General features: G+C 46.7%; 1 protein-coding gene and 1 pseudogene across 1 annotated transcript; one reads left to right on the top strand and one right to left on the bottom strand.

Moving 5' to 3' along the window:
• Window positions 1-10,572: 10,572 nt before the first annotated feature.
• Window positions 10,573-12,073, bottom strand: LOC142844161 (sperm motility kinase-like). The gene has a single exon (XM_075962452.1). It carries the CDS (start codon window positions 12,070-12,072, stop codon window positions 10,573-10,575), a length of 1,500 nt encoding a protein of 499 aa, XP_075818567.1. The 5' UTR covers window position 12,073.
• A 75-nt stretch (window positions 12,074-12,148) lies between these two features.
• LOC142844160 (ribonucleoprotein PTB-binding 1 pseudogene) lies at window positions 12,149-24,205 on the top strand (annotated as a pseudogene).
• Window positions 24,206-25,359: the final 1,154 nt, after the last annotated feature.

Below are 25,359 nucleotides of genomic sequence, written 5' to 3'. Positions count from 1 at the left end.
GAATTGCTAACACGGGTAAGGCTTGGGGTCGACTTTCAGCACATGGAGCATGAGACTCTAGTCTTAGAACACTTTGTAGTCAGGCATGGTGGATCATGCCCAGAATCCCAGCACTGAGAGGCTAAGGCAGGGAGGTGGGGAGTTGTGGGCCAGGCTACATAGTGTGGCCCTGTTGAAACAACCAAAACCCTCAGCTGTGTCTAGGGAAGGTGGACGGGGCTAGAGTAAGCCCCTTACAGTTACATCATAATCTGCACATCAGTCTGTCTCCCCAGAACTTCCCGCCCTTAGCCTTAGAAGAGGGGAGTTGAAGAGAGACTTAAAGTCCTACAAACCAGTTTTCTAACGTCATTTCCCCCCACAGCAACCCAGAAAAAGAGCCATCCAGCCATCCCAGGATACCTGTCCTGATGGTCATGCCGACAGTGGCAGTCCCTTCCCGGGATCAGTTGGCCTCACTGCTTGCCCAGCGGTTCTCAGCCTTCCCAATGCTGCAGCAACACACCCTGCTTTGCCATGTCCTCTGGTCCTCATGCCCGCCTGGCAATTTCCCTCAGTCATTCCCTCGGTGCCTGCTGGGATCATTTTAGTTATAGCTGGCAATTTTCGCTTTGTGCAGAATTCCAGAGATAATGTTTGATTGGAGATCCCAGCTTGTTCCTGTACAATTTGGAAAGCCCCATTCCCCCCAGCCCTGGTCTCTCACTGTCTCTGTCTCTCCAAACCCCACAACCCACTCAGAGAATTTCCAACAAAGAAAAGGCACCATAAAGCCTCTTCCTTCCTTGTACAACAGAACCACCTGTCCCAGGATCACATTATCCACCATAATGAGACTAGGCTCCCCTGCATGAGATAACAATTAAGAACACACCCTGTAGTCATGTCTGCAGGCCAATCTGGTGAAGGCAACTCTTTGAGGTTCTGTCTTCCCAGGTGTGTCTACTTAATAACTGAGCCTATTACTGCAAGGTTTTATTCATTTTTGAGAGAAGGTTTCATGAAGACCAAATTGTCCACAAATTCAATATTTAACCGAGGATGACCGTGAACTTCTGATCTTCCTGTCTCTGCCTCTCAAGTGTTGGAGTTACAGGTATGTGCCACCAAGCCTGGCTTAGAAATTTTTATTTATCTTCCCAGATCCATATTATTCCATAATGTAGTGAATCCCATGGTGCAGTGAACTGTCCCTACTTTAAATTTTTACGTTTATTTGTTTATTTTTGCAGTGGTAAGATCATATGTGCAGGACCTTGGGAATAATTCAAGATTAGGCATGTGCCACCAACTCAGCTTGTGTGTGTGTGTGTGTATGTGTGTGTGTGTGTGTATGTATGTATGTGCATACATGTGTGGTCATGTGTGTGTACATATACCCAACTAGAGTGTGATGTCTTTACCTCCTTCTATCTTTTCTTCCCTCAATCAATCCTTGAATTTGTTTTTTGTCATTGCTTTGAGACACGGTCTCTCTGTAGTCCTGAAACTCCATATATACACTGGCCTTGAACGCACAGGGATCCTCTTGGTTCTGCCTCCTGAGTGCTGGGATTAAAGGCATGTGCTGCCATATTCAAATAATCCTTGTTGTTTTGTTTTGTGGAGCCAGGATCTTACTATACAGTCCAGGCAGGCATGGAACTTGGTATGTAACTCAGGCTGGCTTTGCATTTATAATCCTTCTGTCTGTCTCCCAGCTGGTGAGATTAAGGCATAGGGCATCACACGGGTTCTAGGTCCACTTGTTTATTACTTACGACCATGTCTCATATAACCCAGGCTAGCCTCCAACTGGGAAATGTTGAGCCAAGGTTGGCCTGAGAGTTCTGATCCTTCTCCTTCAACTTAGAAGAATCAGAAGTTCAAGATCTAAGTAGAGTAAGGATCATGTCTAAGTGCCGGGATTAAAGCTACGTGTCGCCATGCTCAGCTTGGTACTGGTTTCTTTTATCGTCATTTTATTATGTGCTTATTTATTTATGAGTGAATATTTGTGGCATGGAGCATATGTGGAAGCCAGAGGACAACCCAAGGGAGTCTGTTCTCATCCCCCACAATGGATGTCTAGAGACTGAACTCATCAGGCTTGGTAGCAAGCGCCTTCCCCCACTGAGCCCTTCAAAGTTTCTGTATAAAGCCGGATGTGGTAGCACATGGGTGCAATCCTACCACTCAAGAGACAGTGTGCCACGATCTAGTGTGGACTAAATTTGGAGCTTTTTTATTTTATTTTATCTATCTACCTATTTATTTTTGCTTTTCAAGACATGGTATCTAAGTAGTGATGGAAGCAGTTAGGACTCACTCTGTAGACCAGGCTGGCCTTGAACTCACAGAAATCTGCCCGCCTCTGCCTGCCTCCCAAGTCCTTGTGCCACCACTGCCGAGTTACACAATCCAGTTTTAAAACACTTTCTTATTGAGAAGCAACTTCAGACTTTGCAAAGGTTGGAAAGAGGGGCAAGGGAGAAGCCTCGGTCAGTAAAATGCCTGCTGTGTAAGCATGAAGACTGGAGTTCAGATTCCTTCCATCATGTAAAAGCTGGGGACAGTTGGGACAGGCGGATCCCTGAAGCTGCTCCCCAGCAGCTTAGCCAGTCTGTGAGCCCCAGGTTCAGTGAGAGTCCTTGTCTCAAAATGTAAGCTGGGGAGAGAAGAAGAAGACACCCAAAAGATTCCCTCACTCTCATACACGCATGACCACCCGTGCACACACACATACACACAAGCTAGGCTGCTGCCACATGTCTGAACTCAAAATACTGAGGAAATGGACACAAGAAAATCAAAACCAGCCTCATTCCATAGTGAGTTCAAGGCCAACCTTGACAATATGAAATTCCAAAAAACAAACAACACCCCCCAAAAAAGGAAAAAGAGAAAAAAGAAAGAAATAAAAAAAATTGAAAGGCAGAAAAATGAAGCCCTGTATGGTTGGGTGTTGGTAGAGCATGCCATTCATCCCAGCACTCGGGAGGCAGAAGCAGGTCTGTGAGTTCAGGACCAGCATGGTCTACAAGAGCTAGTTCTAGGGCCGCCACCAAAGCTACACAGAAACCTTCTCTCAAATACCAAAAAGAAGAAGAAGAAGAAGAAGAAGAAGAAGAAGAAGAAGAAGAAGAAGAAGAAGAAGAAGAAGAAGAAGAAGAAGAAGAAGCAGCCCTGAATATACAAAAGTCATTTACATTTCCCTAAACATTTACATTTCTAATCACTTATTTTGTATTCCCTGAAACATTCAAACATACGTTATAGACATGGTTCTTCATGACAGGAATATTGTCTGCAGAGCAGTTTATCAGCCCAATGGGCGCAAAGGCCACTCTTATCCTGTAGTTTCTGCTCTGCTGGGGCTCAAACCCAGGGCTGTGGGCATGCAACACAAGCATTCTGCTGTCGAATTCCACCTCCGGCTTTTGTTTTGAGACGGGTTCTTAGGCTGCCATTGAGTTTGTGATCCTCCTGCTTGGGCTCCACAGAGCTGGGATTATAGGCATTTATACCTGGCTAGTGCTTTCCTGTTGCTCTGAGAGTCCAAGGGATCATCAGGAAAGGCATGAAAAGGTCTTTCTTCCTAGACCTCCTCTCCAAATCACAGAGATCCTCCTGCTTCTGCCTCTCGAGTGCTGGGATTAAAGACTTGCATCACCCCCACCCGGCTCTTTCTTTTATGTGGAGAAAAAAAAATCTCACTAATCCTAGACTTGTTGAGCTTGCTAATTAGTCAAAAATAACGTCCAATAAATCTCCTTCCCTCCACTCCCCAGTACAAGGACTAGAGCGCACACCATCTCACTTGGCAAAAATCTCTCTCTTTTCAATTTACAGGCGGCAACGGACAGTTTTATTTATTTATTTATTTATTATTTATTTATATTTATTTATTTATTTATTTATATATTTTGGAGACTGAATCTCACTAGGTAGACCTGGCACTCAAGAGAGCTATCTGCACTGCCTTCTGAATGCTGGATTAAATGGATGCACCCCCATGTCCAGGCTTCCTTTTACATTTTTTTTTTGAGACTTAATTTTGTAGCAAAGGGTGCCTTGGAACTAAAGATTTCCTCGGGCCTGTGGCTTAACTCAGTGGGCATGGTAGTTTGAAAGAGAAATGCCTTCTATAAATTCATGAATGTAAGTGCCTGGTCCCCAATTGATGGTGGAGTTTCAGGAGATTATGGAACTTGTAGCACAGGAGCCTCTTAGAGGAAGTATGTCACTGTGGGTGGGCTTAGAGAACTTAAAGCCTTGCCCTCTCTACTTCAGATAACTCTCCCTCTCTGCTGCCTGTGTGTGATGGAGATGTGATTTCTCAGACAACAGGCCCTGTATCCAAACAACCAAAAGCTAGCTCATTTAACAATGCTATTTTATTTCCAATATAGAAAACATATATTGCCATGATTGGGGAAGAAGCAGGGGTTAGCGCCAGTAGAATCGATCAAGGTGGCCTTCTTTTCTCCCTAGTGCAGGGTCTTGGCTTCTGAGAGGCGCCTAGTCCCGTGCTGCAGAGAGGTGAGACATCCAGGTGACCCACAGTGCTAAAAAAGCTGGGATCACCTCGTCAGCCCACCAACTCAATTCTACTCAGCAGTAGTAAGATTCTCCATGGCTTGGCTTGCTGGGCTCTGCCAACAATCTAGCATCCAGAGAGGACCACCCAGTGTTCTCAGGAGCAGCAACCTGTCTCGTTCTCCTAGGTTTGGCCAGCAGGATGCTCCTGCAGAGGAGGTCAGATCTTCTACCTGCTTCTTCAACTAACTTTGTACTGCTTCCTCTTTTCCCTTCACCTTGTTTGTTTTTTTTATAGACCGACTTCTGTGGGTAGCCCAGGATGCCTGGGACAGCAAGTTCTGCAGTTGTAGATCAAGCTGACGTCACAGAGACCTGCCTGCATCTGCCTCCCAAGTGCTAGGGCTAAAGGTCCACAGCGCCCCAGGCTGACCTTGTGTTTCCTTACACTATTTTGACTTAAGTGTGTGCAGATGCACTCACACACTATATGCTTACACTGTGTACGTGTGCAGCGGTGTCCGTAGACACACACACTTGCAAGCTCAAGGTATTTGTGTGTAGCACAGGTGTTCGGTGTCAAATGTCACGTTGCGAGTGCTGGGCACCTTGTGTTTTAACACAGGCTTTCTCAAGGCCACTGAGGTGGAAATGCATCTGCCTCAAAGGTGGCACACACCCACAATCCTGGCATTCAGGAGTCAGAAGCTGGCAGATCTCTGTGAGTTCAAGGCCACCCTGGTCTAGAGAGGAAGGGCCAAACAGAAAAACCCTGTCTCCAAAACAAAAAAATCACAACAACAGAAGAAAAACGGAGATTCACCTGTCTCCATCTCCAGGTGCCGGGGTGGCCAGCTTCAGCAAGCCTGCCGGTCCTTTTCCTTGGATTCTGCACATGAACACATACCAAACAAGGTAACTAGACAGTGTACAGACAGACAGTCACTGTCGGGCTTCTTGTGCTTCTGAATCTCACCCAGGGCGTCGATTTCACACTCTTGCTTAGTGACAATCGTTTCCCATTATAGACAGCGGGGCCAGGAAGAAGCAGCAATGTTGTTTACGAAGTTTCTTAAGGGACAACCCCTGGGCAGAACGTCTATGATGGCTATTTTGTTCTTTTATTAAGATACTGTAGAAATGGAATGAAGTAAAGAAGGATAGAATCATGTCAGATGGGTACAGAGCAGTGGAAGCCTCCCCTCACCCCACCTCTGAGCACACCCAGTCACCCCAGTTTGTGGCAGGAATTGAAGCAGGGACCCCAGCAAACCAGGCTCACTAACACGGAACTGGTACAGAAGTGCCACAAGGGGGCAGCACAACATCAGAGTTTCTGATGTGTGGCAGGGCCAGCAGCCTTCCTGCCTTTCTCATTGGCACAGGTGGGGATCTCCATGCTCCCCAAACCTTTTGTCAGTGCCTCCCACCGGGCCAGCAGGGAGTACTTACCCAACAGATCCTCAGTGCTGTGCACAAGGATGAACTCAATTGGCTCAGGACAATTCCAGATGTGAATCACTGGAAATAGCCCTGCACATCTGGATGCCAAATTTCTTCTCTCTGTCAGAAAGATCTTTTGATTCACAAGGAATACGTGGTTGGAATGGGCTGCTATGTCACTGTTTTCTCAGATTGGGGCATTAAGATTTGGGGGTAGGTGCTGTTGGTTTTTCAAAAAGAGTGGCATTCCTCCTAGACGGGCCTCCAACTTTCTGTGTTGGAAGAAGGCCTTGACTCTCTGATCCTCTTGTGTCTTCCCCCCAATACCGGGATTCACGGCATGCTCCACCTGGTTTCATTTTATGCTAAAGAAGCCAGGCCCAGAGCCAGTGTGTATGCTAGGCACAGTGAGCATTAGTCCTTTGTTCACTTTCTGTGTTTTAGACAGAGAGCCACCAAAGCCTAGCCTACTGTTCCTCATGGAGGCCAGGCTGGCCTTGAATTTATGGCTAGTCACTAGACTAAACCTCTAGAGTCCTGGGATTATAGGCATACACCTTCACCCTAGCTCTATCATCTAGTTTTAAGACAAATCCACAAACTCCCTAGAACTGTCTAAATGTGAGGGATAGGAGATTGCCCCAAGGGGTGAGGTGACTAAACCTTCAAGCAGTGGGGGTGAGGCTCCATCTTCCTAGTTTAATCAGCCTGAGGTCGGGACATGGGCTGGTTAGGGCTGGTGACTTCCATTTTGTTTCACGCAGGTGCATAGGGAGTTAGTTGCGGGCGACTCGAGGGCTTCTGGTCAGAACATACCTTCAACGCTGCCTGGATACACAGGGGAGAGTCTGGGGACTCTGAGATGATACATGACTGGGACAGCCTGCTCTTCCTCCCCCACAAAGAACACAGCTCACTAGCTTCAGAAGAAGAGTGGCGTCCAGCTACACCCCTTGTGTGTGCAACTTCTAAAGACTCTCAGTCAGAAAAACAGGTCATCTAGAAAGGCTAAAAGAGAGACAGAGAGAGGGAGAGAGAGAGAGAGAGAGAGAGAGAGAGAGAGAGAGAGAGAGAGAGAGAGAGAAAGAGAGAGAGAGAAAGAGAGAAAGAGAGGGGAGAGAGAAATCAGGGTCAATGTGTAAGATCTTCAGTTCCATCAGGAGGTATTTCTCAGCTACAGAGAGAAATACCTAGTCTGAGGCTAGCCTGCCTGAGTTCTAGGTGTGACTCAGTTAGGGTAACTCTTCCTCACCAAGCAGAAACATGGGTTTGGTTTTCAGAACCAAAAAACCAGGCTTGGTGTGGAATTCCTGTAATCCCTACATTTGTACGCAGAGGCAGAAGGATTAAAATATGAAGGATATCCATCCCTACATAGATGATTTAAAAAGTAAAAATTCTAAAATACACTGAGACAAGTTACATACCTATACCACCTACACTCAGTTGGCTGAGGGTAGGAGGATCGACGGTCCTTGGCAGCTGGGACTACATACAGTAAACCGGAGTCCAAACAAGAGGAGAGAAAAAGAAAGGATTCTTCGTTAGAAGGAACCAATAGATATGCCACTGTGGGGTTTAAGAGTCATATGCTTTCGCAAAGAAAATAGACGACCATGAGTACAAGGTACAGACAGTCAGCAGTGAAGGGGAACAGACAAGGACAGGGTTGAAGAACTCTACAAAAGGCAAGTGAGTCTTCCTCCCACCTCTGTTGACGATGCCAGCAAGGTGGCTTCTCCAGCTTGAGGGCTGCCAGTAAGGACCCTGCATCACCACCTCTTGCCATCCAGTTTGCCCTTAACAGTCTTAGAGCCAGAGAGGGGCACATGCCACCCATTGCGGCTGAGGAAAGAAAGTGAGAAAGCAGAGGCTGGCTAGATCCTTTGCAAAGCGGGAGGCCGGGGCTAGAAGCAGCTTTTCTAGGCTAGGGTGCTAAACACTGAGTTTGGTCTTAACTAACTTCTGTTGTGTGGGGCTTGTGTGAGGCCTAGAACTCCTGATCAGCATGCATCACCTCCCAGGTACTGAAAACAGACACGTGCCACCGTTCCTGGCTTGCTTGCTTCGTTTTTTAATATTTGCTTTTCAAAACAGGGCTTCTCTGTGTAGCCCTGGCTTGTCTGGAGCTCACTCTGTAGACCAGGCTGGGAGGGAACTCGGAGATCCACCCGCCCTTGCCTCCCATGTGCTGCACCATCACGACCTGGCTTTACCCGGCTCCTGACTGTTTCTTGAGACAGACCCTCTGTGTGTGATGCTAGCTTGGTATTCCCTATCTCATGCTGGCCGCGAAGCCTACCATTTCCATGCCTCAGTCTCCTGAGTGCTGACATTAAATCTAATCCCCATCGTTAATGGCTAAGTAATGTTTAAGGCAGGCGAGCGAGGGACGAGGCTCAGATATGGAGTTTGTGCCTAGTATGAATGGGCCCTGGATTTCATCACCAGCATTGTATAATATTGGGTTCGGTAGCTGCCATTGGGAGGTAGAAGCAGAAAGATCCGAGTTTAACTGCTGCATAGGATGGTAAGATTCTCCAAAACAAAGCCAGGCAGTGGTGGCTGTGCTCGCCTTCAGTGCTAGCACTCGGGAGGCAGGTGATTTCAGGGCCAGCCTGGTCTAAAAGAGCTAGTTCCAGGACAGCAGGACAGACTCCAAAGCTACAGAGAAACCCTGTCATGAAAAAGAAACAAACAAACAAACAAATTAAAAATGATTCTCCAAAACAAAAGAACATGTGACACCCACTTGTAGTTCCAGACTCAAGAAACTGAGGCTAGACGATGCTGGGACTTAAGAAACCAGCCTGGGTTGGACAGAATGTGGCTGATTCCCCGAGTTATTAGAAATGCTGTCTACAGTTCTAGGTTCACAGTGTGGGGTGGGTTCAGTTTCCAGTGTGTGTGTGTGGGGGGGATACTCCCAGTGATAGGGGTGAGAGTGACCACTTACCACTGTGGGGCAAAGTCTGGAGGGGCTCGGATAAGCCACACTTCTGTATCTTGAAACCGCAGCGCTCCAAGGAGAAACGAGGGGGATCCGAGTCTGGAGATATCGCCATAAAATTTGGGGGGACAGGAGAACAGAGTGACACCAGAGGCCGGGGTATCCGCCATCACAACGACCTGCGCTGAATGCTGGGACACATTCTTGAATATAGAAGATACCCAGGATGGTTCTAATGAGGAAGACAGCTGGAGAGATGGACCACCACACCAGTCGCACAGTCTTCTCTGGGTCTCTTGCTGTCACAGTTTGGCAAGGTCTAGGCAGAAAAAACACGAGATGAGATTTTACCAATGTGACTGTGGCATGGATGAGGCAGCTTCCCGGAAGCACACCCCACCCACCTCCAAAAGAAGTGGAAAAGCCTGCTCACCTTTAAAAGGCTGGGAAAAACAGAAGTCTTCTTAAAGAATTTCACTGGCCAGTGCAGATTCAGGCAGACTCAGGCAAGTTGGAGGCAGGAGGCACAGCAGGATGCTGACCCCTCATTAGGTTTTCAGGTTTAACTCTGACACCTACCAGTCCCTCAGGGTGTGGCACATGGTGTTAAGTGCAGGAGCTAGTTGTCACTGATGAGAATGGTGGCCTTGAAGGAACAAGCAGGCAGAGGCAGGAGGTGAGTAGCTGGAAGGCAGAATTGGTGGAGAGGGGGACTCTGCTGCCCTGGGGTCACTCACTCCCCAGCTCAGATTTTCCCAAGCTTTGGGTCTGAGGACTCAAGCAATGGAACCTGCTGGAATTACTTGTGGGGATTCCTGCTAAAGGTTCTTGCGGGAGCCTACCCTCTAGAGGAGTCGGTCCTACAGGGCTGCTTGCAGGACACATTCTCAACCTGGCAACCCAACTTAGGCCAGGCTGACTAGGAATACTCTCCTTGGGGGAGAGAAGTCTCACCCTATGGAGAAGACCGTGTTCTCTGCCAAGAAATGGGGCAAAGGTCAGTCACTACCCAGAGCACCACTTCTGATGTTCCCGCAGGCATGGGGAGAGGGCAAGGCACTATTGTTCCACAAGACAGCCTAGGGCACCTTTGCACCTCAGTCCTCCACACTGAGCTAGACCCTGTGGGAAGCCTACCCTTCCTGCCTGGGATTTTACCTGGAGAGATAGATGTTCTCTGGAGTGGACAGCTCTTCCTCTGCAGGAGGGGCCTGTGGCCAGATGGTGTCCTGGGCATCTGGCATGGGTCCCCAGAGTGGCTGTCTGAATCTCATCCAGACCGATCCCCAACCCGTGGCTCAGAAGCCATGGAGCTGGGGCTCGACCTCTTCGGGGCTTCAGAGAGAAAGGCACAGGAAGGAGACTCTTAGTGACTTCAAAACACACAAGACTTAGTGCACTGCCCAGCAGCGCCCAAGAACCCGACATGTTCCTCCAAGGAATCTTTGCCTCCTTTGGCCTTGCCCCCACCTCTCCCTGCTTGGCTCAGCATCTCTGCTGTCCCCCTGTTGCTCAACAAGCCTGAGGTCACACTTCAGGGGACACCTGGTCTTTCTGAAGTGACAGATTGTTATGCTCACAGTGTGCCATAGTGGACACAGGCATCATTTATCACAAAGGACAGGAGGAAAAGTACAAATCAGATGAAGTGAGAAAGGTGCTCACCTGGTTCTGTGGGTGCCTCTAGGATCCCCTGACTGTGGAGCCTGGTTCTCACGGGAGGCATGGTTACTCTCTGCAGGAGGCAGGCAGCAACATAGGTGTCGGAAGCCATTGACAAGGGTTTTCTTGACCCTCTTCCAGCGGTGACGCCTCTGGTTTTGGGAGGAAGCTGGCCCGGCATCCTGGGGCTGACCATGGCTGATGGCCTCTTCCTGTCTGGTGGTCAGCAGTGTGTCCCCAAGGGAGGAGCCTTTGGGGGTTACACGCAGAGTCGTCCCCAGCGAGCTGCAGAGTTTCTCTGCATCATTTGCAGCCTCATTGTGGTCTGCCCCATGAGGGTGGTACAGAGAGCAGGATGTCTGGGCCCTCGCCGTCAGGCTGCCACACAACCCGATCTTCGATGGAGAGAAACTCTTGCTGCTGTCCGGGCTGCTGCTAATGAGGGAATCAGCCACAGGACAGCGCAGGTGGGATAGGTGGGCAAGGCCTGGCTCCATGGGTGTTGTGGGTTTCACCTGGTGATGGCAGCAGTCTCCCCCGGGTGCCTGGTGTTGCAGACTCAGGTATGTGGCCATCGCCTGATCAAATTTTTGGACTTCTAGACACTCAATTATTTCTTCACCTGCCATGGTGCCGACAATGCTAGGGCTCAGGGTGCCTGGGAGACTCTGGATGGATGCCCGTGCCTGGCTGTTCCTGATCATGGGGCGCGTCAGGATTTGACTGATGGTGGGCCTCCTGTTGGGGCCGATCATGAAGATTTCCACGATTACGTTGAAAATATCAAGTGGGACATGATGAGGAACGCTGAAGTTTGCAGCCAAAATTTGCTGCTTCAACCCCATAGAAGAGCTCGCTTGGAACGGAAGGTGCCTGGCCACCATGTAGTAGAGGAGCACGCCTAAGTTCCAAACATCGCTGGCATAGCCATCGTATGGCTCCACTCCGAAGAGTTCCGGGGCACAGTAGGCCAGAGTGCCGCAGAAAGTCTTTAGTTTTGTCCCAGGGACAACTCTGACTGCCAGGCCAAAATCACAGAGCTTGGCATTTCCAGAGGCGTCGATCAAGATGTTATTTGCCTTAATGTCCCTGTGGACGATACAGTTGTCGTGGCAGTACTTCACTGCCTGTACTACCTGTCCAAACAGCCTTCGAGCCTCGCACTCCTGTAAGCCTCCCGGTTTGTGAATCTGACGCAAGAGGTCCCCTTTGGAGGCGTAATCCATTATGAGATACGTCATGTCCCGTGTCTGCACCTCCCGAAGGAACCTGATTATATGCGGATGAACGAGGGATCTCATTATATCAACCTCATTGTTGTTCCGGGCGCAGTCCCCATTCACATTTGCCAGAATCTTCACAGCCACGTAGCTGACAGTGGGCATGTGAAAGGCCAGTTTGACTGTGGCAAAAGTTCCTCGTCCCAGAGTTGTCAGCATTTGATAGATACTGCTAAATGTCTCCTTGTCACAGTAGAGGGTCTCTCTGACCTCCTCCATGGCCAGGTTCTCGCTGAAACACAACGGGAACTTTAAACAAACAGTTTAAATCACACCAATGAGAATGTTTATCACTATGAATTCCTACATTCCAAAGAGAAAAAGAGTCACAGATATTTCAGGCAACCTAACCAGCTACGTAGTGCTCAGGAATGGAAGGAAGTACCTTCCAAAGCAGTGGACAGCAGAACATAACACAGGTCAGGTTGGCCGGATTCACCCAGAAACTGAGAGAAGAAAACAAAGGGTCGCAGAAGCTACGAGCCACTGATTGGGAAGGAGAATCATCCTCTTACTTGAGCTGAACACTCATTGAGAGACAAGATACTAATAAAATCATATGCATGAGAAGTTGAGGAGACAACAGACACCCTGAAAACAGAGAGTGTCTAGGTGGGGAGATGGCTCAGGAGGTCAGAAGGTTTACTATTCTGGCAGAGGACCTGTGTTTGGTTCTCAGGACCCAGGCCAAGCGGATCAAGTGACTCCAGTTTAGGAGATCCTACACTTCTGCCCTCTGAGGGCATCCAAACACATGCGTGGACGATCTCAAGGGCAAACACAGACACACACACACACACACATCTACACACACACACACACATATGTATACACACAAACACACACTTGAGGTCACCTAAATGTATACTCACATGTACTATATATAATTTTAAAGAGTGATATAAGTCTCTTTGATTAATTTTCTTTCTATGACCTGGAAAGACATAAGACGGCAACAGATCCCCTAGGTGCGGCACTTCAGGAACTTATGTTGTCATGGGATTGCTGTGAGGCAGACCTGGTCTTCTGCGAGAAGAGTCCATGCTCCTAACTGCTGGGCTGTCTCTCCAGGCTAACCCATCTCCCAAAGAAATCTGTTTTTGAAAACCCTGAGAGTCCTTCTCATGGACTGGAAAATGTGGATGGAATTGAGAAACTTCTTGATATAAATTCAAGTAAGAAGATATGATAAAGAACAAGATTGAAATATTTATGAGGAAAGAATCTGCATAGCAAAGCCCAGGAGCAGGCAAACCTACTGATGAATCCTCCCAATCTCTTGAAAACAAATGTCAGTGTTCCTCAATAATCCACAAAATAGAAAGGTCCTTAGCAGTTTCAAACTCATTCATGCCCAAACCAGGAAAACACAATGAAGAAAAATAGAGGCTATTTCCATGATGAACATAGATGTAAAGTCCTTAATAATACTGCTTAATACTTTTCACCAAATTCACATAAGTCAGGCCATACTTCACGGTTAAAATATGCTCCCAAGGATCCTTGCAAGGATAGCTCTACGCATTTAGCCTGACAACACAACACTGAAACAGAATTAAGGGCAAGAGTGCCACAGTCATACAGAAGGACGGCCACAGAGAAGGATGAAACTGTGGTGCTCTCAAGAACATGGTTGTCACCAGAGAAGATCGATCTACATGGGAAAAGCCAGTCCTTCAAATGTGTCACTTTTCTTCTCTCATATGTGGAACTTGGGAGCAGGAGGAGGTCCTCAACATAAGAGGAGGCTCCTAGGAATGTGGAGGAGGTCGTGTGAGAAGAAAGCATAGCAGCGTGGGTTAATCACATGATCAAGTGCTCAGAATGCATTAGAGATGTTCCTGCGATTGCCAGGACTAAATTGTTCCTATGATATGGTACGCCATAACAAGGAAAGGCTTGAAATGAGAAAAGAGAAAGGAACCAAAGAACACATAACAAAAGTAAATGAAGAAGTAAAACTAAAGAAAGAGGTTCTGGAGAGATGAGTTAGTGTTTAACAGCACCTCCTGCTTTTTCAGAGAACCCTGGTTCGAGGCCCAACACACATGGTGCTCACAATCAATTATTATTCGAGTTCTAGCTAATCTGTCTTCTTCTTGTGACCTCCACAGGTGCGAGGCTCTTGGTACACACAAAGAAAGAAAACAATATACTCATACACATAAAATAATAATATGAAAAGTTATGCCCCAAGATGCACAACTTAAATATAAAAACTACCGGGCTGCGGTGGCACATGCCCTTAATCCCAACACTCAGAAGGCAAAGCAGGTAATCTTTTAGCTTGAGGCCAGCCATATCTACAGACTGAGTTCCAGGAAGGCCATACACAGAGTTATTCTGTTACACAGAGAATTTCTGTCTTGAATTCTCCTCCCATACACTCACACAATAACCAGAGTAAAAAAAAAAACATGAAAAAGTAAGCTCATAAATCAAGCCAGAAAATGAATAAATACACAGACAACAAAAAAACAACAACAACAACAATCAAAGGCAACAAAGCTGGAGGGAAACTTACTATGTTGGAGTCCAGCAGCTCTTGAAAGTCCAAATAGTCTCTTTCACCAGCACAGAGCTCCAACCACTTTCCACCTCACGAACCCGCTTGCACTGTAAGGAGAGGAGGCAACCTCAGCCAGTGATGTGATGGCACAGGCGCTGGCATTGTGAGGTCATAGCAAGAAAAGGACAAATGGTGGCTTTTCACAGCTCACGGGTTTTCTTCCCCTTCTGTCACCAAGTACAGAACGACTGAGTGAAAAAATAAGAACATGAAGGGACTTGAGAGGGGTGGGCAGGAAGCAATGAGATCAGGAGAATGTGGCTTTTCCCATCTCTCCTCTCGAAGACGCAGCTTCTGCCTTGCTCCATTCTCCCTACTACTCCTCTTCCCTTTTCTGTTTCTGTCTCTCTCTGCCTCTCTGCTCCTCTCCTCTTTCCCCTTCCCTCCATATCCACTAAATAAATATCCAACCTCACTCTGCAAGGCGTACCTATCCATCTGTCTCAACAAACTGAAATGAAGGGAAGAAAAGAAAAGACAAACAAAGAAACTCAGGGAGTGGAGTGGGCAACAAGTTGACAAGAATTAGCCAAGGAAGAACAAACCAGCCAGCAATATAGGAAGAGAGGGATGCACAGGATTGTGTAGGGAGGCACTTAGCTATTCGGGGTCTTTTTAGTTTGGGATGAGTGAAAAGATGCTTTTCTTGCTGGGTCTCTGTCCAAATAGGAAAGTAGATTCGTTGCTTCTTGGCTTCTCTGAGCTAGCAGGTTAGCACCCCAACATCTGACTCCCAAGGTTTTTTTTTTTTTTTTTTTTGCATATGTTTTTCGAGACAGGGTTTTTCCGTAGCTTTTGGTTCCTGTCCTAGAACTAGCTGTTGTAGACCAGGCTGCCTGAAACTCACAGAGATCTACCTACCTCTGCCTCCCAAGTGCTGGGATTAAAGAGTGCGCCACCACCGCCCGGCTCTGACTCCCAAGACTTTATTGGTAAATAGAAGAAAAGGGCTTAGTTAAAACTTACATTTGGTGATTGTGGCCAAGCTGGTAACAGCGGGACCAGAAATCCCGCTAGGCCTCAGCCTATGTGGTGAGGTGTTGATTGTCAGGCCCTGGGGAGAAGATAGTAATTAAAATCAGGTAGATTCAGGTTAGGCCATTAAACTGACAGAAAAACATGAAAAGTCTCATAAAGGTGAGCACTTGGCTTTTTTTTTATTGGTTTGTCAGGACAGGTTCTCTGTTTAACAATCATGGCTGTCCCTGAACTCGCTCTGTAGACCAGGCTGGCCTCAAAGTCACAGAGGTTCAGCTGCCTCTGCCTACCGATTGCTGGGATTAAAGGCATGCACTGCTGTGGCCCGGCACATGGCAATTATTAAAGCTAGGAAAGTTGAGGCAGGAGGACCAGCAGTTCAGGTCATCTTTGGCTACACAGTGCTCTTGAGGCCAGCCTGTAGTACAGGAGACACTCTCTCACCAAACAAAAAAGCAAAAGCAAACAGAAGGGAAACGAATGCATTTGTCTTGTACATGATTGAGGATCCCAGTGCTTCAAAAGTAACCTTGGCTGTGAGACACAGGGCACGGACTGATAGAGATATGAATAATTTGCATTTTTGTGGATTTTAAGGTCAATTTTGTTATATGTATATGTATTTCTAATCTTGATTAAGGTATTGTGATTGTGTAGTTCATTTAAAAATGTAATGTATATATGTTGTTAATGGATAATCATCAATAATAGTCAAATTTGTAGTCATGTTAGTTAGATTTCCTAGATATATAGAGATACATTTCAATTAGATAGACATTCTTCATATCTTTCAAAGACTGCAGAATATGGCATTTGATGTTTTAATAACTTAGGGCTTTTCATGACAATGAGACACATCTGCTCCTGGCAGCACCAATCTACTTCAAGAGGAAGATGGGCATCGAAGAGACTCCTCATGGAGTTTGATAGCCATTTCGGCAAGAAACTGCTCTTGCCTGGACTGTTGCATAAACTGGACTGGCCACAAAGAACCCGCAGAAAGAGGACTGCTGAACTTGCCTAAAGGTGATATGATCTTTCAGGGTTCCTGATTCATGAAAGAGTCTGTGAGACATTCTGCAGGACACAACAGATTGTGACTAAACTGCCTTTGAAATTTCCTGCTTCATGGAAATGGCACTGGATACTATGGGCCTGTAGGCCGAAGATGGATGCCCCAATGGTACAGAGGAACTTTGGGTGACTGTCCAGGCAGCGAGATGTCTCTGTGATTTCTAGAGTTTTGTAAGTTGTTTACTTCTCATTTACTTAGGTAATATTATATGCTTCTGGAGTCTTTGATGGAGTTGAAGAATAGATAGATAGTTATAGTTTTCCTCAGTTATGATAAAGGATAAAATAGATATCGTAACTGTAATTCTTGCTTGATAACAGTTTTGTTATATGTAATCTTACTATGTTAAAGTGAAAGCCTTTCTTTTTTGTTTAAACAGAAAAAGCGGAAATGATGGGGGAGAGTCTTCTGTTTTGTGTTAATTTCATTGGTTAAATAAAGAGACTGCCTTGGCCCTTTAATAGAACAGGAAATTACGTAGGCGGAGTAAACAGAACAGAATGCTGGGAGCTAGAAGCTGAGTCAAGTAGTCACCATGATTCTCCCACTCCAGACAGACGCAGGTTAAGATCTTTCCTGGTAAGGCACTTTTGGTGTTACACAGATTGTTAGAAATGGGTTAGATCAATATGTAAGAGCTAGCCAATAAGAGGGTGGAACTAATGGGCCAGTCAGTGTTTAAAAGAATACAGTTTCTGTGTAATTATTTCAGGCACAGCTAGCCGGGTGGCAGGAAGCAGCCCGCCGCTCCTCATCACAATGGACACAAGTGTGTCATGAGTGTGACATCAACACCTGAAGTGGGAGGGTGGCACTCAGCCTTTTTGTGTTCTTGAAGCTATGCTGCCTTCACCTCACCTAAGTAATCAACAGATTTACCCTTTAAATGGACCTCACAGGACCCACCCAGAACCAGCTATGGGGCATAAGCCAAAGAAACTGGATGGAAGTTTACGAAAGTTCAAGCAGGATGATCCCTGTCAATAGAAAGTTCACACCCCTAAGACATCGTATGTGCACACATTATACACTTAGTTACTGGCTAGCAGCTCTTTGTGAGGACAAGGCCAGCCTGGTCTACAAACCAAGTTCCATAACAGCCAGAGCCACACTGAGAGGCTCCATGTCTGGAAAAATAAAGAAAAGATGAGATGAAAGAGTTTTCCTCTAGCCCAGGCTTGTGATAATCAAATAAAGGCAGTCCTTGTCAACAAAATGTCCCCCTGTTTTTTCCAAAAGGACAGGTATTTTGGGGTGGGTCTCTGGATTGCTGGGCAGAACATCCCAGCACTAGGTAGTTTTGTTCTAGACCGTGTTCCTTGAGGTCTCTGGCCAGCAGAACTGATCCTTTGCTTCCAAATGATTATTGCCCCCACACCGTGCCTGATAACACACGAGCTTTAGTACTGCAATCACCCTGCCCCCTGATAGAAAATGAAAACATCCCACGTAAGGCCAGTTTCAGGCACACAGAAGGATAGAAGATGGTGGAGGGACCTGGTGTGCTATGTCCCACCAAGGGAAGTTCCTCTCTTCCTCAAAGAACAGGTTCTTTCAGACTTTCACTTTTTCTGTTCTTGAATCCCCTGTTCCATCATTAGCATCACAAATGGGATCTAACTCTTACCTCTGGCCCTCTCCAGCCCTGACTTTGAACTGCCAGAAAGATCCTAAGATAACCAATTTGGAGGAGGTTTTCTGCTAGAGCACAGGCAGACATCCATCTGTGCCCTTCCTTAGGACACCATCCAGTGTGCCTGTCAGTCCTCTGGACAGGAGTCCACATGACTTGGCCTGGACTCGAAAGTACCTGACTGAGTTATTAAGTGAGAACACCAAGGGACTTGAAAAGGGTGGGCAGGAGGTAGTGAGATCAGGGGAATGTGGTCAAAGCTTTCCATGTGCGTGTAGATCAATGTCGCTGTGAGAATACTCATGTTGTAGAGTCAATGTAAACAGATGTTTTAAAATGGTGAACGAAGGAATGAGCCCATAGAAAATATTAAAACTAAAGGTTAAAATAGAGTAAACATCTAATTGATGCAGATAATAAAAATTGCCCCAAATTATACCCCAGACCGAGGAAGAAAGAAAGGAAGATATGGTTATTTTCAATCCTGGAAACACAAACCTCTAAACCCCAAATCTGTGACCTTTGAAGGAAACTCACTGTGTTCAGATACAACAGCTCATGAATATCCACCAAGTGGGACCAGCTCACTTCTATCTAAATCACTCTTTCAACTGAAAATCAGCCTCTCAACTGTAAGGAGAGGAGGCAGCCTCAGCCAGAGCAGTTAAGAAACAGGGTTCTGTCATTGTGAGGTCAGAGCAAGAAATGGACCAATGATGGCTTAGCTTAGATCACTGGTTTTCTTCACATTCTGTCCCTAAGTACAGGAAGGCTGCCCTGGTCAGTTGGCACGTAGGGGCCTGGGGAGGCTGGTTACACCCAGTTAGCATTCACTATATCTCCCTTTTTTTTGATCGTTTCTGTTCTTTCATTCTTTTGTTCTTTTGGGGACCTGACACCCAGCTCCCAATTAAATTATACACAGTAGCTTCTTCTTACTTACAATGCCTAGCCTTAGCTTGGCTTGTTCCTTTCCAGTTTTTCTTATCTTTGAATTATTTTGTCCACCTTTCCCTCTGGCTCTGGGCTTTTTAGTTTTTTGTTTTTTTTTTAAAGCACTCTGTGTATCTTTCTTTGATTATTACTCAGTGTCTGGATAACTGGATAGCTTACCCTAGCATCCTGCTCTCCTTGTTCTCTTGCTCTTTCTCTGTTCCTTCCTCTACGATTTCTCCTTCCATTTATACTCTCTGTGTGACTGACCAACCTATCCTTTCTCCTGCCTTACGTTTGGCCATTAAAATCTTCATTAGCCCACCAGGTGTTTTAGACAGGCAAAGCATCACAGCTTCACAGAGTTAAACAAGTGCAACCTAAACAGAAGTCACACACCTTAAATTAATATTCTACAACACCGCCTGTCCTACCGTTTACTTCTGGGTTTATTTACCAGGTTTTCCCCAACTTTGAAACATGGCCACATGCTAGAGATCAGAGTTCAAACACAGGATCCTTCTTGGGTATTACACATCCAAACCCTAATAGAAACCACTTTAATAATCACAGTAGGTGGAATCGTGTGAATTATAACAGGCTCTGGATGTTGTCCTTCAACGGGTATGGACACTGTATACTTGTTTTCTCTTCCTGTGAAGAAACATCATGACCAAAAACAACTGGAGGAAGGAAGCTTTACTTCCCTTTCACTTTCCTATCAGAAGCTACCATGAGTGGAAGTCAGGGCAGGAAGTCAAGACCAGAACCTCGAGGCAGGAACCAAAGCAGGTACCATGGAGTAAAGCCACTTACTGACTTGCTCTCCTTTCCTCTCTAAGACAGCTTATTTTATAGATACACCCATGACCTCCAACCCAGGGACATCAGACACTGATTGAAATTCCCCATAGACTTACCTATTAGATAGTTAAGTTCCTTCTTCCTCAGATTACTCCAGCATGTGTCAAGTTGACATTTCCAACTGGCACACACTGACACCCATCTATTAGTGGATGGGGAGCATGGTCCACTTCTCACAGACCCTAACATACTGTCACGACTTTTGGCTCATGGAACCCATCACATCCATCCTCAAAGCAATCAATTCCTTTTGTAGTAGACTCAGATTGATCAGAGTAACATGGTAGCTTCTGACTGACTGTGGGATGCTGTGGCAATGCTTTGTTTCCCAGGACACTCCAGGGCAAGTGACTAACTTCTACGGGGCTGAGAAGAATAGACTGTGTCACATTTTCTCCATAAACTCCTCATTCAATTTCCCACCAGACAGAAAACTAGGACCGCAGCAGGCAGTGGGTTGCTATGTTCAAAGTGATCAGAGGAAAAAAATCCATCAGTGGTCCCAGAATTCACACCCCTGAAAGGGGAGGCACATGTGGTTTCTTCAATGAAACCGGATGTTCTGGGCCAATATTTTAGGGAAAGTAGAGGGGGAAATCCTCCCAAAATAAACCAAATAACCACCAAAATAGTTGAGAATGCAAATGAAAAATTTAGAGCAGACCTCGGAGCTAGGGCAACTCCCAAGTAACTTTTCTGAGTGTTTCTAGACTCCTTTAGCTCTCATGGCTACTTTGATGATTTAAATTCTGTTTTGTGTCTCTGTCTATGTGGATTCTAAACCCTGGTACAGTTGGTGCTGTCTTAGTTCCAGGTCTTTATGATCTCATGCCTCAGAAATACCAGCCATTGCCACCTGCATTAAGCCATCTGCTACTGCTAAGGCTCTCATTGTTGTCACCGTCTGACCTCCAGTCCCTCACTGCCACACCCCACCTTCTCCAAATGTCTCCACTGCCTGTTTGTCCTGCAGTCGAACCCAAGACCAAACCACAAGATCAGCTATCCACTCCCAGCTCTACTTTTTTCAATCATTTATCGTTTTTAGTGAGATATAATTTTCTCCCCTCCCCTCCCACCATTCCCCTCCCCTCTACCCTCTTTTATGACCCCTATGCTCACAGTTTACTCAGGAGTTGTCTTTTCCTACTTACCATGTCCATTAGATCCCTGTGTGTCACTCTTAGGGTCCTCTTTGTTGTCCAGGTTCTCTGGTTTGTGAATGATTGGCTGGGTTTTCTTTGCTTTATGTCCACTCATGAGGGAGTGCTTATGATATTTGTCTTTCTGGGTCTGGGTTACCTCCTTCAATATGATGCTTTCTACATCCATCCATTTGCCTGCAAATTTCAAGATGCCATTATTTTTTTCTGCTGTGTAGTACTCCATTGTGTAAATGTCCCACATTTTCCTTATCCATTCATCAGTCAAGGGGCATTTAGGTTTTTTCCAGGTTCTGACTATGACAAATAATACTGTTATGAACATAGTTGAGCACATGCCCTTGTGGTATGATTGATCATCCTTTGGAGATATATATATCCAAAAGTGGTATTGCTTGGTCTTGAGGAAGGTTGTTTCCTAATTTTTGGAGAAATCGCCATACTGATGCCCAAAGTGGCTGTATCAGCTTTCATTCCTACCAGCAATGCAGGAGTGTACCATTTACCCCACCATATATCCTCTGCAGAAAATGCTGTCATTGGTGTTTTGATCTTGGCCATTCTGACAGGTGTAAGATATTAGCTCAGAGTTATTTTCATTTGCATTTCTCGGAAGGCTAAGGATGGTGAGCATTTCCTTAAGTGTCTTGCAGCCATTTTAGATTCATCTGTTGAGATTTCTCTGTTTAGGTCTGCATCACATTTTTTACTGGAATATTTGTTCATTTGATGACCAATTTCTTGAGTTCTCTGTATATTTTGGAGAACAGCCCTCTGTCTGATGTGGGGGGGGGGGGGTTTGGTGAAGATCGTTTCCAAATCTGTAGCTTGCCATTTTGTCTTGTTGACCATGCATGTTCTCTGCTTTACAGAAGCTTCTCAGTTTCAGGAGGTCCCGTTTATTAACTGTTGCTCTCGATGTTTGTGCTACTGAGGTTCTATTTAGGAAGTGGTCTCCTGTGTCAATCTGTTCAAGTGTATTTCCCACTTTCTCTTCCATGAGGTTCAGTGTGGTTGGTGTCATGTTGAGATCTTTGATCCTTCTGGATTTGAGCTTTGTGCATGGCGATAGTATGGACCTATTTCATTCCTCGACATATTGATATTCAGTTATGCCAGCACCACTTGTTGAATATGCTTTCTTTTTTCCATTTTATATTTTTACTTCTTTGTCAAATATCAGGTGTTTGTAGGTGTGTGGATTGATATCCATTCTTTGATTCAGTTCCATTGGTCCTCCTGTGTGTTCTTATGCCAATACCAGGCGGTTTCAGTATTGTAGCTCTGTAGTAGAGTTTGAGTCAGGGATTGTGAGGCCTTCAGAAGTTCCTTTATTGTACAGGATTCTTTTGGTTATCCTGGACTTTTTGCTTTTCCATATGAGGTTGAGTGTTGTTCTTTTGAGGTCTGTGAAGAATTTTGCTGGGATATTGATACACGTGGCTTTGAGTATGTAGATTGGTTTTGGTAAGATTGCCATTTTGACTACGTTAATTCTGCCTACCCGAGAGCATGGGACATCTTTCCATCTTCTAGTGTCTTCTTCAAATTCTTCCTTCAAAGATTTAAAGTTCTTGACTCACTGGCCGCTGGTCAACTTGGAGGCAGAGGCCAAAGGGGAAACTTTGTGGACCGCCTATCGATGAGCACCTGAACAGGAGCTGCTGTCCTTGGAACCGGAAGAGATCCGGAAGCGCCTGGAACTACTGAGTGCCAGATCCATAACCGCTGCCATGATACTGATCCGGGGCCTTCCGGGGGACTTGACCAACCAGGAAGTAGGCTATTGTGATCTTCTGAGCGACTATGAACTCAAGGACAGTTGGTGGACAAATACAAAGGGACAGCTTTCGTGACCCTGCTGGAAGGGGATCAGGCTAAGCTGCCATAAAGGCCTTCCACCAGAGCCGGCTTCGAGAGCCGGAGCTGTCAGTTCAGCTGCAGCCTACAGATGCTCTGTTGTGTGTGGCCAAGCTGCCGCCCAGCATGACACAGGCAGTGTGAGGAGCTGATGTGGCCCTTTGGCAGCCTGGAGCGCTGCTTCGTAGTGTACAGAGAGCGCACAGGCCACTCTAAGGGCTATGGCTTTGCAGAGTACATGATGAAAGGCTCGGCTGCCAGGGCAAGGCTGATTTACAGAGCCCCCAAACACTGTATGTGTATTGCACAGATGCTGGGCCGCTGTCTCCTGCCTTGTTGCACTCCCGGTGCCTCTGTGTGGACCATCTGCCACCTGGCTTCAATGACGTGGATGCCCTGCACCAGGCACTGTCCGCGGTCGATATACCCACCTTCTTTCACCTGCCATGTGGCCAGGGTGGGCAGCTGAGGGGCTTTGCAGTACTGGAGTATGAGACAGCAGAGATGGCAGAGGCTGCAGAACCAGAGGGTAGGTAGCCTGGCCCTGGGTGGCACTCACCTTCGTGTGTCCTTCTTTGCTCCAGGTCCTCCTGGCCGCAGCATGCTGACAGCACTCATTGCTGCCCAGGCCATGGCTCCCAATCGAGGCAAGGGACTCCCGCCTGAGCCAAACGTCCTGCAGCTGTTGGACAATCTGGGCCCATCTACCTCCCTCCGGGTGCTGCTCAATCCTCTGCTGCATGAAGTGCCAGTGGCCAGCAGGGCCTTTTGGGTGTGCCCACTCCATGCTACGGCTCTGCGGACCTACCCTGTCCACTGCCCTGCTCCAGTTAGCCCTGCACACCCAGAGTCAGAAGAAACCTGAGATCCTGGGAGACTCCCCTCTGGGTACCCTCCAGGCAGGTGCCCAACCTGTCAATTCCCTCCTTGGGAGGTGTCTTCAGATGGTGATGCTGGCTCTGGGACTGAAACCTGCTGAGGGAAGCCACAATCCCTTACTACCACCACTGCTGGGCCCTTCTGGGGAGACCGGGAGCCCATGAGTCTGCATTCCCCAGCATCCCAGCTCACTCCACACCCAACCCTTGTGGGGCTCTGAGGCCCCAGTCTTTGTTAGAGGCCTCCTGAAGGACAATGTGCCCCTGCCAACCACCCCTGGGTTGTCACTGTTGGAGGAGCCCCCAAAGGACTACCGCATCTCCTTGAACCCCTACCTGAATCTACATAGCCTGCTTTCATCCAGCAACCTGGAAGGCAAGGAGACCTGTGGCTGGTGAGCATTGTTTAATTTGCATGTGTTTGTGGGCTCTGGAATTAGCATTGCTGTTGAATTCTAATTTTAAGCCATGGAGATCTGATAAGATGCATGGGGTGTTTCAAATTTTTTGTATCTGTTGAGGTTTGCTTTGTTACCCAGTATGTGCTCAATTTTTGAGAAGGTTCCATGAGGTGCTGAGAAGAAGGTATTTTCTTTTCTGTTTGGATGCAATGTTCTATCGATGTCTGTTGAGTCCATTTGAGTTATCACATCGGCTAGAGCCACTGTCAGCCCTAGATCTGCTCTGGAAGGTGACCTTTGACTCTTGTCAGTGCTTTGACCCTGCTTATCTCTCAGGGGTGATGTGAACAGCCTTCTGGGATGGATGGCTGGGACCAAGCCTGCTTTGGTCTCAAAGTAGAGTGGCCTCACAGCAAAACCTGCCTTCAGTCAGGTCCGGAAGGGGTTAATCTTAACAAGCCCTGGCTGGAATCTTCTAGGGTGGTTGCACCACTGTAGAGAATTAGATCCTCAGGAAATACTGGTCTTTGTTGTGATAGTCAATGGGAGGCTCCCCCAAGGGACTGAAATGGCTCAGAGGTCTAGTCACATTTTGGGTCTTTCCTAGTTAGGTTTCCACTGCTGAGATAAACGCCATGACTGATACCAACTCGGGGAGACTGGGGTTTGTTCTTTACTACACTTCACCATCCATCAATGAGGAAAGCTGAGGTTCAAAGCTGGAGGCAGGAACTGAAGCAGAGACCATGGATGAGGCTGGTTACTGGCTTTGTCTCTCTGCCTTTCTACCTTCCTTGTACAACAAAACCACCTGTCCCTGGATCACATTATCCACCATAATGAGACTAGGCTCCCCTGCATGAATTAACAATGAAGAACACACCCTGTAGTCATGTCTGCAGGCCAATCTGGTGAAGGCAACTCTTTGAGGTTCTGTCTTCCCAGGTGTGTCTACTTAATAACTGAGGCCAATACTGCAAGGTTTTATTTATTTTTGAGAGATGATTTCTTGAAACCCAAATTGACCTCAAATTCAATATTTAGCTGAGGATGACCTTGAACTTCTGATCTTCCTGTCTCTGCCTCTCAGGTGTTAGAGTTACAGGCATGTGCCACCGAGGCTGGCTAAGAAATTTTTATTCCTCTTCCCAG

This window comes from Microtus pennsylvanicus, chromosome 2 (genome assembly GCF_037038515.1).
Source record: "Microtus pennsylvanicus isolate mMicPen1 chromosome 2, mMicPen1.hap1, whole genome shotgun sequence".
NCBI classification, from domain to species: domain Eukaryota; kingdom Metazoa; phylum Chordata; class Mammalia; order Rodentia; family Cricetidae; genus Microtus; species Microtus pennsylvanicus.
Note: the sequence above shows the minus strand (reverse complement) of the source record. Positions and strands in the feature narration are given on the sequence as shown.

What these genes read in the sequence shown, in the direction of transcription:
- LOC142844161 (XM_075962452.1), bottom strand. Translation starts at nt 12,072, where the DNA reads ATGGAGGAGGTCAGAGAGACCCTCTACTGTGACAAGGAGACATTTAGC.